Here is a 14,768-nt window from a genome sequence, read left to right on the forward strand (position 1 = left end):
GGTGATATGATGTCTATAGCAAAGCAGCAAAGCCTGTGGATTTCAGGCATCGTTTCCTGCTTTGCATTCATGATTGCTCATGAGATACCATCCATGTTCAGTGCCAGGGCTGAGATCTTGTTCTTAGCAATGCCTTGCAGGCTTGTTGAATTACCAGGTACTATGAGTTTAGTGTTGTAAAATCTTTTTGACTTCTCAAAATAATTTGGTTCCTAATTATTTGTCTTAATGTAAGTGATTTACAAGCTTAAAGAGTGCTGCTGCCCTTTTTCACCTCTAATTATTTTCATTTGGGAGGAAATCAATGATAGCCAAGAATTTCTTTGTCACAAAAAGTTTAACATCTTCAGGCATGTTTGACAATGTCCTTGTTACAGAGCCAAGACCATCTTTTCAAACATCAGCTTATCCAATATTTTTGTTATTTTCTTGTCATTAATGTTCTTTTGGACAGCATCTTTTTTTTTCACTTCTGGATGCTGCCTTTTTTTCCCCCCCCATTCTCTTTCTTTTTAATTTACAAACTCAAAAAACCTGTTTCATCCCTACTGCCTGTGTTTTGAACAGCTTTCATTATTTCACTATTCAGACGTCAAGGAAACTGTATTTCTTGCAAGGGGAGAGTGTCTTCCATACCTATCAGTGGGCCATAGCCTCTCACCTACAGCAATAGGTAGAGATTACTAGTAGTAATGTTCATTAAAGTCTTTAAATTTGAATTATTCAATGAGAAGTCACTGAACTTGCAAAACCATTCACGGTTAATATCAAATAATTAAAAGACAAGACATTTTGCATTGGCTATCAAGGGATTTTTAGGCTCTTTATTCAATCCAGTCGAAAATGGTTGCTCACCTCTGAGAAAGAAAAGCTGTAGAGAAAAGTCATAAAATAAATCTCTGGTAGAATCAACAGCAGGATTCATCTCCCATGGCCTGGCCAAAACCATGGGATATACATAGGTTATAAAGAAGTAGTGGGGGATTGACATAGTGCTTCTGTATAGGTATATTTGAGGTAAGTGTGATGTGCTGACAGCTCAGTTCAGACAGCTGGAAATACCAGTGGTATGTTGGCAGCTCAGATACCACAGAGATGTTCTTGTAAAGTAGCTTGCACATATCCAGTACTTAAAATTTTTACAACAGCATCTTTTGAGAGGACTAGATCAAAGACCAACTGGTATCACTGGGGGGGCACTCAAAATTACAATTACAATTCAAAGAAATTAGGTTACATGTTCTGACAAAAACATATCTTGCCAAGATTGCTTGAAGATAGAACTTGATGCATCAGTCAATTATAATCTGAGTATGCTGCCACCAATCCAGTAGATTTCTTTGTTCCCTTGTACCTTCTTTGCTTTACTTGGTTGGGTGGTATAACACAAACATCTACACTTGTACTCTGACCCAAACATTAACAGGAATGATAATGTTTCTGAAGAAGATATAAGTAAGCAGAACTATTATTTTAATATAAAATCTCATCACAGTGGCCTTTGTAACTACAAGAACACTTTGACCAAGCTTACGCTCAGAAGAAACTGGGTCTGGGAAAGACCTCAAAAGCTCATCTAGTCCATCCTCTCAAGGTTCATGCCAGATTCAACTTGGCCTAGATTGTTCCAGGATACTTAATACATCTGTACGGAATAATCTCTGATGTTGAAGATCTCACATGACCTCACCTGCCTTCTCCAGCACTTCCTTCTACTGTTTTTGCTATTAGAAAGCTTTTCCTAATGTCTAGCTGCAAACTTTTGTACTGCAACTTTTTTCTTCTCCTCCATACTTAAAACTGACTTTACCATAATGCTCACAGGGAGGTGGTAGAAATAAATGAAGTGATTTTGTAGGTATAGGAAACACTTCGTGTGGGTGCAGCTTTTTCTGGCACAGCTGAGTTTTTACAGGTACCACTTCTGTATTTTTGAGAGACTAAAATGGTCTCTTCCAGCTAAAAACGGCACAAATTGGCATAGCCAGTACGAATCTTATCTAAGTACATATTCAGGTAGTGTCAAGGCTTTGTATTTTTGGCTTCACACATACATTAATCTGTAGTTAACTTGAGAGAAGTTCTGGGCTACTGTCCCATAAAAAAATGAGTCACAGGTCCCTTTTGTGTAAGTTTTTTCATTGGGACAATGACCCAGGGACTGTACTGAGCACTATTTCAAGTACAAATGTGTTAAGATGCTAACTATTGATAAAATTATAAAGTTTCCTTGATACCATATCAGGTGGAAGATATGCTGGCCAGAGACACTGAGGCAGAAGCAAATTGTACTCACATATAAATTTCTCAAGGATATTTCTGACCAGCCTCAGATCCATCAGGATTTGGGATAAGTGGAGTTATTCTGCCTGCTGTGAATTCCACACTTCAGTCTTCACTTCTGTCTGAAGGGTTTTCTGGACAGCAGCAATGATGGGAGTGTGCTTACTTAGTAAAAAGGCGATTTTAGCTCCTGATTCTGCAGTTCAGTGCCTGACAGAAGTCTTTGTGTCTCTATCCACATATTTGGAGTTTGTGTAATGGCACACAGAATTTCAGAGCAAATGTTTATATTTCGGAGCAAGATGCTTATATTTCTCCTTCCCTCTGCCCATTATATAGGCAGAAACATCTGTAGGCAGAAACTTCTGTGGGTTTTCAGAAGCACTTTGGATATCTTTGTGTCCAGATAGAGAATAAAGAATGCCCTAACAAATGTGGGGGGGATACCCATTACATTGACATCAAGAATATGTATTTGCCCTTCTCACCCTAGTCTCAGGTGAATCCATTAAAACATAATGATCCACATATTCAGCAGTTTTGCAGTAGTTGCTGAGAGATGCTTGTGTCCTCTGAATCCTCATGGTCTCACCATGTGATGTTTGAGTGCTGCACTGCTCTACATTTTCCTGCACTTTTTTTAAATGCTGGGAAACATTTCTGAAGATCTTAATGTTTTTGATAGCTCACAGATGTTGATTATTCCACTGAGCAGATCTTGGGTTGTGGCTCTAATGCTTCAGAAAAAATACATGGACTTCCTTTTGTCTTCTCCCTGGAGCATATACTATCACCACAGAAGAGATGTGGAAACTGACAACTCAACACCTGGAACAAAGTCCCTACCAAACTCTATTAAACTGAAGAATTCAGCTGCTTAAATACCATGAGAGAATTCTGCTGATTTGTAAAGAGTAAGCTTGTTGTGCTCTAAGTATTTTGACAGATCTTCAGCTGGTATAAATAATCACCATCAGTGAAAAAAAAAAAGCCTCTTGAATTTGCTTGAGAATTTGGCCATATATCAATGAAGTTTTCAAGCCAAAAAAAACCCAAACAAACAAACAAAAAAACCCCCACAAAAGCAAACAAAAAACCCCAAAACGACAAAAAACCCCCACCAAAACAAAACCAAACCAACCCAACCAAACAAAAAAACACAAATCAAAACAAAACCAGGCATATCAGTTATGTTTGTCCTGGCATTGTATCTAATAGGTGTTTAGCTATCCTAAAAGTACTACAGATTAGATTATTTTAGAGCTAGGGGATTTTCTTAAAGTATTATAGACTTTTTGTTACATTGAAGCTATCCTTTCCAGACAACACTGACTTTTAGGTACCATTGTTATCCATGACCATTCCTCAGTGCAGGACAGACTTAGCTAAGACATATCTCTGTTTTAAGGATATGAAAATAACAGATGGGATCCATCTGCCTGCCATGCATAGGCAGGAAGCAGCCTTCTCCCTTTAGCTACGTGATGTTATCTTCAGCCTCAGGATGTTATTTGACTTCTTCTTAAGACACAAAAATAGTTGTGAAGAAACTAAATCTTGCAGCAGTTGTAGAGCTTCTGTAACTTATTTTCATTAGCCTTAATAGGATGAATTTGTGTGTTATCTGGTGCTTGAACTGGTAGCCAGTTTTCCCAGTGTGCTTGATAATGGTTTCATGCAGCAGCATACTTTACAAGATCATTTTTATGTTGCATTTTCAGGAAACCAATTTGGTTTGCAGGTTGATAGTTTTTAACTGGTGTTGGGAAATGGGGGAGGAAGTAGCTGAGGCATCAACACACATTGATTGAAGTATAGGTGTGTTCTTAGCTTATGTGTTATGTGTTACAGAATAACACAGTGTACAGTATCACTGTGATCTACCACACCTATTCCAGGACTTGTGAAGAGTTCTCTGGTACTGTTATTTGTTATTGCCTGATAAGTACAGTCAGCATGTGCTAGGTTTATTCCTGCACAAATAAACTGGAACCAGTTCTAGTACCCTTATTCACTGAAAGATAAACTTAACTTCTGCTAGAGCGTGCACAGAGTTTCTGAAACACTAAATAGCACATAAGAGTAAAGGGATGCTTTGCATTACTGTAGAATGGTCAGGATGCTGTCCTAGCATTACCTGGTGTTTTGTTCTCTGCCACCTTCTGATTGTAACTGAAGTGTGAGACACAATCATTCCATTTCTGAAACACTAAATAAGTGCAATGAAGTGGTTTCTCCACAAACCATTAATTAAAAATAAAAATAAAATAAAAAAACAAAACCAAACAAAAAAAAAACCCACACAAAAAAAACCCAACAAAACAAACAAACAAAACCAAAAAACCTACCACACAAAATGCTAAAATGTTTTAATTTCTTATGTTTAATTTTAGTCTTGGAACTGAACCAGGTGATTATTCCTACTTACGGAACTGTACCGGATCAACAAAACCTTCATACTGCTGAATGGGTGGGTACTTCTTTACTTTAACTTGATTGCCTGTAATATATGCTCACATAGATACGCAGCAGACAGTAGCTGTTCCAGAAAACTAGCATTCCTTTGCATTTACAGCACATGCAGTTCACCTGTGTTGTTGAATCTGAATTGCTGTTATCCCCATTTCCCTAAAGTTACCTGAAGTCATTGACTCAGATGTGAAAGTACAGGCACTGGACTCATTTAAGAGTGACCCATATATATTCACTGTAAACCAATACATACACATAGACCTCCTCTCTCTATGTAATTTTGTTCACAAATGTATAGGGTTTGCGTGTGTATACAAGGATAAATAGTTCTGAACACACCCTACATATAAACACACATATCCTGTAAATTCGTACACACCCAGGTATTAGTTGGCTGACAGGTGAGTTCAGGATTCATTTTTACAGAAAGCTTGGAGACACCAGGAAATTCCTTACTCCAGATACTGAAGTGATAAGAAGGAAAAAGACCAAGAGGTGTCTGTTCCCTTTACCAAAGTTCAAATTTGCCAGCTTGCCTAATGTTCTCTGCAGTTAACAGGCTGCTGGCTCTAGCTCAAGATCCCCTGCCTCAAATCTCATAGAAAACCAATACCCACGGTAACGGGAAATGAGTTTCCTTCTGGAAGGTGGATACCCTTGCCTCCCCTGCCTCTGTGTTTTTGCAGTTTCATTTGAAGATGCTTCAGTCTCTGGAAAAATGTTTAAACAGTTTTGGAAGCATGAGGTGCAACCAAGGGCTTTCATTTCCCAAGTGAGTGCTCTCCTTCTTAGACTCTCTGTGGTTCATTGAATTTTTTTATGTATTTATAGGAAGTAGAATAGCATCAAAACAGCTGGACTGTCATATACCTTGTGGTTAGAACAGTCTCTTCTAGCAATCTTCATAGAATTTATTTTTATTTCTCCTGAAAATTGATGGTCAAAATCAATTTTTATTTTTGGGTATTTTTATATATATATAATTTTTATTTTGCTAGTAAACTCATGTTTACTAGCAGTTGTAATTTCTGCTCAGTTTTAGCAGCATCTTCTCTGCATTGCTACTTCCGTGTCAGGCCCCCCTTGTCATTCACTGGGTAGTTTCAGTGAGTTGGAAGAGCCAGAAGGATAAAATTGAGATATGCTGAACCTGATTGCTAAATGAATGAGGGCGAATTTCAGGTAGAAATGGAAACCAAAGAGGAAGCCTAACCTTAAATGATTGAATAGAAGGGAAGTACTATGCCTTTTGTATAAACCTAGATCATGCTTTGCACCTGGAAGCATTCTGGAAATTTTATTTCATTTTGCAAGTCATTCTGGAGTAGCCGAAACTAAGTAAATTATTGGCTAATAGAAGCAGTCCTGTTCTTCTTATGGTACTGTCTCTAATTATAGGGTCATATGCTAAGTTTGCCACAAGACCCCTGCCACATTTGACACATGAATAGGACAATTATCTTCAAGAAGCCCAAATTCTGTGTGACTGTTGTTTGTACTACTTCAGCAAGGTGTAAATGTGGCAGGAAATTACAGTGAAGGAATTAAAGGCTCTTATGACCAGTGGAATTGAGTTCAGTTCTAGATAACTGGACTTGTGAAGTCACAGCCAGCTTTTGTTTGTTTCCTGAGTGTCAAAGGAGACCATCTCTGGCCCCAGTTTGCGTTAGTTCAAAGTAGTGACTCTCTCTTTGAAGAGAGAGAATTGCTGAGCTCTCTGGGAAAAGTCACTGTCCTGGTGTCTCAAGCTGAACTCCAAATTTAGGAGACAGTGGACAGGTTTTGGCATTGATGTCTAGATGCCTTATGTGATCACTGTTAAAATGAGTGTTATACTGTTCCTTTATGTCCCGGTGGTTCTTTTAAAATTAAATTTTTCAACATTTGCAGAACATTGGGATTCAATGAGAAGAATACCACAGGCATAGTCAGAAAAAAATCTCTATTTTAAGCATCTGGGCTATTTAGATGTGGTGTAACAAAAAAAAAAAGACATTAAATAAAGAAGATAATAAGGAATATTCCATAAATAGGAGCAGATTCCATAACTACAAGGAGCCATAGAAGTATGTCATGTGATTGTACAATTAAATCATATATCATAAACAGTATGTACAAGGAAGACAAAATTGCATAGACATCATTAATTCAAGCCTTTTCTAGCTCATGTTTTATTTTATAGCTTGTCTGCTTTATAGGTACATAGTTTGAATTTGTGTGTAACAATAAGATTTTTTTTGAGAGTCAACATCTTTGGAGAGAAGGTTAACTTTCAATCTGTCTACTACTGCTGTCCCTCACATACAATTTCTTCCACAAGAAGGCTTCTGGGAAGTTCAAAAGAGTGAATTTCCCAACTCTTGCATCTCCAGAAAGATGGGAGTTGCTGAAAAGCAGGTTTTCAGCAGTGCACTTTCTTCATTTTATTTAAAAGTAAGGCCATTTGGTCTCTCTCTAGTCAGGAGCGACTGGAATTCGTCCTGCAGCCAGCAGCAACCTGACGCTTAGACAGGAAGTCAAGTGGGTGTCTGGTCCAAACTTAGCTCAGGGGACAAGGCATCCCAATGTCTGGCCAGTTACCAGCTGCTTTCTGCTGACAGAAATGTGTGACTATAATGACACCCCATATTTTTTTCTAATTGTCTTTAGTCTATTTCAATTTTTTACATAGCAAAAATTCCTTTGCATGTTGAGGAAGTGAAAGAAAAACCTTCTTCTGATTAAGTGCTTGCTAATATTCTCATTGTTGCTAAAAAGAGAACTAAAACAGTCCTCTGTTGTTATTAACAAATATGAGTAACAAGGGAAAATATTAAAAGCACAACAGTTTTATGGCCCTACAGACACAGACTAGCATTATTATGCAATATGCAAATAACATACCACTTCCAGTATGATCTTATGTATATCAATGGCATCCATAAATAAATGCTTGTGTTGGTCCTAATGTCAGAAAGTTGTGTCTATTGGTTGCTCAGAAGATAAAGTAATAAAAAATCTTTTTATATGTCTGTGATAGTAAGAAGAACTTCCTATTTCTGTAACATTTTCTTCAAATGATCTCAAAATCCTTTACAAATAACAATGTTTCATGATATTCTGGTAATATAATGTTTTTCTTTTCATTTACTTGATTTGAAGTTTCCTGAGGTGGGTAGAGAGAAATAACTGTGCTCCTGAACAAACACACTGAATTTTTCACCTTTGTAAAACCCACAACTGAAGTGCAACCTGCTGTCCCCGTGGGACTGTCAATGTGCCCCTGCAGAAGGATTTTTTGCAGGTGCCTTGTCAGCAGAGGCAATATTGCACAGGCTTTGCTCTGCTCTCTTCTTTCCCAGTACTGATTTATTCCCTACCATGCCACAGGAAGCTGTTCTGAAGCATATCTGAAAATTATGTGAGGTTGCAGACAAGTAGTTTATCCCTCCGGTAATGATTATATTTGGTGCTATTGACAGTCACACCAAAGATTCATGCAGGCAAAATAAAACACTTCTTTTATCCTTTCAGTTAGATAAATCATTCCTGCAAAATCTCTTGTTATTAAAAAAAAAATCACCTTACAATACTGTGCTTGTTCAGGGTGTAGTAAACAATAAATAACTGCAATTCCCGTGCACATATTTTTCTTCATGCTTGTCTTGGTGCTGCCCTTCCCTCCCATTATCCCTACTGAATGTTTAACTATATAATGCCTAAAGAACTCTGGAAAAGTGATCAGGTTTCTCAGTAGTGCAACTGTTTTTCCTCGTCTGGCATGAAGCATTGCTGTTTCTGAAAGGAGCTTTCCACTTGCATGGTCTCCTTTCATCTTCTACTGCAGGCATCACATGTAGCCATGACTACAGGAGCGGTCTCAAGAGTGAGACACGGCAACTCCCCCTAGATACCAGCAAGCCTGATTATACTTGCGGAGGGGCACACGGAAATCTCCCTCCTAAGGAGCTCTGAGTCAAGAAGGTGTTTGGGTGTTCCATAATGTTGGCATTTGAAGCCAAACCAGATGCTTCAGCCTTTACAGCCCTGTGTGGAGGGGCAAGCTTGTCTTCATGTCCCACTTGCCCCTTCTCTGAGTGCCGCTGTGTCCCAGGGCTGGGAGAGCAGATGCTGTTGGCTGGTGACTGCTTGTGCTGGATTACCAAAGAGTGCAGGAAGCTCCTTATTCCTCTGCTGAGGTGGCTGCTGGGGGATGGGATCAGGGAGGATGAAGAGAAGGAAGGGAAGGGAAGGGAAAAGGGGTGTGCATGGCAGAGGACCTCTTATGGCCAGCACCTCCAGTGTGACTACATCATTGCAGCACTTCCCAGCTCCAGCAGGATTCCAAAATCTCTGTGTACCTCTGCTGGCAGCAAGGGCCCAAGCAGTGGGAATGTGTAACAAGCATTTGGCACTGAGGAGGTGGTGTCTGCATTTATACATGTTTCTGGGCTTTTTGTTACCGCAGACTCCTTCCAGTCTTATTCCTTGGTGTGAAGAGCCTCTGATGCTCACCTGATCTGACCTGTTCCAAATTCAATTGCAGAGATACATCCACATGGATGCGGTCAGGCTGCTTCTAGGCTAACCCATGTAGGTGTAACCTCAGTGTTCCAAAAAGCTTTAGTCCCAGCCAGGTCCTCCTCTCCTTCAGATTTCATCTGTTAATAAAGCAACTAATGGTTCCCTGTCTCCTGTTGGTAGGCAAGCAGTTGGTTGTACAGCACTTGGAGAGTTCTGAAGCATTGTGGACTGTGTGCTAAATATAATTATTATTTCACAACTATTTATATTACATTTTTTTATTTATTAATGATGTTAATCAATATTAACTTGCTGTCCACTAGGATATTATTAAAACAGTAGAGTGCACAACCAATTGCCTCCATCAGTACTTAAAATGTGATTATGCTGCGGCTAAGAATATTAGATAGTGCAGTAAATGGCCCCCGTGTTTGTTTCGTACAAAATAAAGTGTCAGTGGGCCCGTTCATTATTTTGGGTTATAATTTGCTACCGATACTTAAGAAAAATTATGTACTGGAATTTCAGCACCATTAACTTCTATGTCTGTGCATGCAAGCTTGTGTGCATTTGTATGATGATAATGTTTGTAATGCTGTCAAATAATATTACATATTAAAAACAAACAACAAACCCAAACATTGTCTCAAAGGAATTACTAACTTTAAAACACACCACATCTTTTTGGTTTTCAGTCCTGTCTTTCCCCTGATAATTATGTTAGCTTCATAAGTATGAATTTCTATATTCCATTTATATATGCATAGTTTGAGAAAGAGAGAGAGATAAAGGTGTATGTGTATGATCGATAATATTTATACACAAATGTGAATGAAAACACATATGTGAGTAACTTCATGAGTCAGAATACTGATTAACAGGTAGCTTTTAAATCTATTTTATATATAGTTTTTTATAACTATTTTATATAGTTTTTACTATATTGTTATTGATAATCCAGTTAAGCCAATTATTGCTGCTTTTATAAGTTTAAAGGAGACTACAATTAAAGGAAAATTATTTAGTAAAGTTATGCCAACACAAATTATGATCAAATATTGTTGTATCAGAACTTGATTTTATGTTTGCTGTTTTCCATTTCTTTCTTCTCTGCTCTGTGGAAGAAGTGCTAAAAGGTGTAGCAAAAAATCCCTCAAAGCTATTGCTACTTTTCTGATTTCAAATGCTTGAATTTCACAACTAAACTCTGTCTCTTTAAACAGAGGTTATTATAATGATATTCCTACGATTCCAAAGAGGAAAAATCCCAATTAAAAAATCTTGTGCTTTATGTAGTGGCAACCCTTCCCCCTGTTATTCATTACCTCAAGATTTGGGCTCTGTTTCCAGCATTGCAGCATGAAGCCATTTTAGCCTGTGCTGGAGCCTGTTGAGGTTCCAGGGGAGAGCAGAAGCTGCTGGGCTGGGCTCTGTGCCTGCTGGGCTCCACTGTCCACACCTCCCTTCTGCCGCTACTCCAGCACCTCCCAAGCTGTCCCCCAGCAGGAGCTGTTGGCTGTTGTTAATGGTTTCCTCCCAATAGGAATCTAGTCAACATTAAGTCATCATGGTTATGTTTTAAATGAGACTGGAGATGGTAGCAGAAGGGCTGTATTTCACACCCATGACTAGTCCTCAGCAGAAGGAAAACTTGTCAGGGCCAGTTCTGATTCTTGATGGGACTATGCTAACTTCAGCTCTCAACAATTTAGAAATTCACACCTGTGACTTGCTTCAGGTGATAGAGATACTTAGTGTCATTGTGATCTGGTGATGCGTCTGAAAGTTTTTTCCCCTAAAACTTTGTTCATAGTAGGCGGTTGTATGTTGATTTGGTGACTGCCCAAGTAGTCTCTGAATCCTAGCCCAGGCTGTGAAACTAATGTACAGCATGTGTCTCTATTGGCCATATGTCAGTGTGTGTGTGTATGTATATATATGTGTGTGTGCGTGCATGTATGTCAGCAGCTGCTTGCTGTCAGGTTTGTCACAAATCCACACACAGGTGGATTCAGAGAAAACTGTTCTATTCAAGAATCTGCTCAGACTTTTGAAGCAACTAAGTTAACAGGACCTCTTTACAGCAGGTCCTAACCTTTGTTCATACGATGTAAAAAATAGTGAGTTTAAACTCCCCTGAGCTTATTTAAAATACGGAAATTTTGTCATAATTATGGGGAGACACATCTTGGTCAACTGTTTTGGCTCAACCAGTAAATAGTAACAAAATAATCTACAGGGAGAGATTTAGAAAAAAAACCATGGGAAATTTTGTTTTGGAAACACTGACACATGGTTCCTAAAACACTGTATGCTCTCTGGAACTCAGGTGCTCCTGACTGAAGACTACATTCTTCTCAATTCTTCACAGTTGAAGAACAATCATTTCAGGCTGCATTTCAGGGGATTCTGACACCATAACCACATTTCCATGGCCTTTGTGTGGAACAGACATCCCAGAGCTCCCAAAACCTAACCTAGCATGCCTCGTGAAGTTTGGTCTGCGCTGACAGGGAAATTCCAGGGATGGGACATCTGGGGATCTTTTCCATGTCCACAGCATACACAAAAGATTATTGTGTGTCATTTTGCCTGACCTGATTCTGCCTTGGGCTACCCTGCATGCCCAGTCAGCTGGAGGCCAAGGCTCCTCTGCAGTTCTTGCCAGATTTGGAGATCTTACCTTCTCTAATGCCATGCTAAGACCCATTTCAGACTTCTGATGTCTATCAATTTCAGTGGCACTGCCCCCATTAACACCATGGGTGGATTTGGCCAAGTGCCTGAGAGTTTGGTGCTCATTACATAGAGGGATTCTGATAACATTATGGCTATACATTACCTGAAAGGAGGGGGTTGTTAATGTGTGATAGTGTCCTCAGTAAGAAACTATAAATCATTACTCAAGCATTCAGGTTTGCCTGTCATCAATGTGTCTGTATTGTTTCACACATGAAATAACACATTAAGATGTTGTTAGTGGATATGACAATCTATTCAACTTTCCTCCGGGGACTATATAATGGCTTATGGATTTATTAAAACTTCTGATTTTGGCATCTATTATAACATGATGGATGAGTGGCATACAACAATGGTTTTTTGCGTGTTGTGAATAAAATGAGAAATAAATCCATATAGTATCTGTCTGTTTTGAGAGTTCATCTCCAGCCTGGCCATGTTCTTTGTTCTCTGGGTAGTGGTGGGTTCAGATATAAGTGATACACCTTGAATTTCTATGTTCACTGAAATACTGTGAAACAGGAAGCAAGTAAGAAACTAGCAAGTAAAGATCCTCATATTAACCTATGCTACCTGCCTTCCAGGTGGATTTTGATGATAAGCCTGACTCCTTGTTCTTCAGTGATGGGCAGCGAAGAATTGACTTTGTTTTGGTATATGAAGATGAAAGTAAAAAAATTACTCATAAGAGGAGTGATCGTAAAAACCATAAGGTGAGTTATTTTTCATATATTGGGTGTTAGAGCCGTGGGCAGAAAGGACAGTGCCCTCACCCAGAACAGCAATTGCATTGCCCTACTTTTCAGAGCTGGGAAACCGAAGCCCATCAAACTGAGCAGGGAACAGGGCTCAAACCAGTAGATTGCTGCGTAAATAGGCAGAGCTCTGCATATCATCTCTGTCAGTGTGTTCTTGGTGACCTCAGAGCATCTTCCTGGGAGGGAACCCTTTAGGAGATTTAAGCAGAAAAATGCTGGTATCAGGTTCCTGGTTAGAACTAGACACCAAGTTCTTCAAACTGGGGCAATTTCTGTACCTACAGTAATTCAGTTAGACCCCTAATGGACTTTGGTATTAAAATCAGAGTATTCAGAAGAACCCAAAGGAGGTAGCTGACCAGGTGCTCCAGATCACAGTTATGAACACAGCTGCTGACATTCTGCCCAATAAAGTAGCTAAGTCCTTTAGGGGAAATAATTGCACATTATGTTGCCACCAGAACTTCTCCCTGTACCACTCCTTCCCTTGACACTTCAACAGCTTGGCCCTCCCTAGGGACCTTGCAAAAAATTTCTGACTATAGCCAGTGACTTCTTGATGCTCCTTAGCAGCTATGAACCACAATAATAGATTATTTTTAATTATTATTTTTAATCATTTCATCAGTTCCACCAGTGGCCTACATTCATTATGGCACCCAGGGTCACAAACCCAAGCTATTTGAATCATGACCTGTCAGAGAAATATCCATCCATGAGATTGTAGGCCCCTTGGCACCTCTACTCACCCACCCACATCCTTCTCTGATTCAGCAACAGTCCACATTCCAGCAGCAGGCTCTGGTAGAGACAGGCCAGGACAAAGATATCACTGAAAGCAACTCATATACAAATAATGATTTGCAGTTAGGAAAGAGAAGAGTAGAAGTAAAAAAGCCTGTAGCTAAGTTGGTTGATACTGATTACACAATGTTGTTGTTGGCATTAACGGGACAGCCATAAGGAATGTCATTAGCAGAGTTTGAGGGAGTCCTGCTGTGGGTGGATGTTGCATTGCACATGATCACAGGATCAGCAATAAAAATTAATTGAAAGAGGTAATTAGAAACAAAAAGCTGCCCCTTTGGAAAGAATTGTTTTTATCAATTAGCATTTTACATTTCTGTTTGTAATATTTGGCCATTGCCCAAATGTATTTAAAAATATAATGAGCATCTTTTCCAAACAGTGATGGAAATTAAATGTGAGCAATGGAGTAGTATTTTTAGTGTAGCTTTAATGGTAGACATTAGCCAGAACAAAACTATGAATAATTAGACCAGAAGATTGTGGGTAATGAGCTAGGTGCTTGCAAAAACTTTACTTTTGAAGGTCTTAGTCCCAGAAAGATCCACACTGAACCTGTGGCATGCTGAGGAAGAAAAAGCAGTCTACCTACATGGAATGAATGCGAGAACAAGAGCATATTACCCGAATGATAAGGCGAAGACTGAGTGGCTGGAGAGCAGTTCTGTGGAAGAGGCCCTTATGGTCATTGTGGAGAGCAAGCTGAACAGGAACCAGCTGTGCAGTCTGACAGCAAAATGGCCAACAAAGCCTATGTGGGCAGACGTACTGCCAGGAGAGTGAGACACATAACTGGTGTGACGTGGATGTCTCAGAAGGAAGCTGAAAACAGCAGTGATAGCAGTTTTCAGAGCCAGAGCTTTATTGTGCACAGAATTTGGAAACTCCAGGTTACTAAAAAATAGGAAGTCCGGTGAAGTCTGTTCTCATAGGGTGACATCCTCACATCACTGAACTCAGGAGCAAGGTCTGCACTGGCCATGTGCAATGTTACTGATCTGTGAAATCTAGGGATCAGGAGTGCAGTCGCTGGGACAAATTCTGTCCGATGCACGCACCACCCCACCTGATCATATGACATGGAAGTCATTTCAGAATTTAAGTTATTAGTGGACATCTGCAGATCTACATTTCTGAAGTAAAATTGTTTGGGTGCTGCACTAGGTGGTTTTGTATGATACTGAGCATACAGGAGTCCCCAAA

At 39.4% G+C, this 14,768-nt stretch overlaps 1 protein-coding gene across 1 annotated transcript in view; it reads left to right on the plus strand.

Moving 5' to 3' along the window:
* Positions 1-3,187: 3,187 nt before the first annotated feature.
* The window catches only part of ANO6 (anoctamin 6), a gene marked incomplete at its 5' end in the record, with an annotated part of 48,112 nt that continues 36,531 nt past the window's right edge, over positions 3,188-14,768 (plus strand). Inside the window, 3 exons of the mRNA XM_039382621.1 lie at positions 3,188-3,197; positions 4,677-4,753; positions 12,585-12,713. Of these exons, the coding sequence (XP_039238555.1) occupies positions 3,188-3,197; positions 4,677-4,753; positions 12,585-12,713 (216 nt within the window). The remainder of the gene's footprint in view (positions 3,198-4,676; positions 4,754-12,584; positions 12,714-14,768) is intronic.

Source organism: Pipra filicauda, unplaced genomic scaffold, assembly GCF_003945595.2.
Source record: "Pipra filicauda isolate LSUMZ 115617 unplaced genomic scaffold, ASM394559v2 scaffold277_size1012519_pilon, whole genome shotgun sequence".
Taxonomy (NCBI): Eukaryota; Metazoa; Chordata; class Aves; order Passeriformes; family Pipridae; genus Pipra; species Pipra filicauda.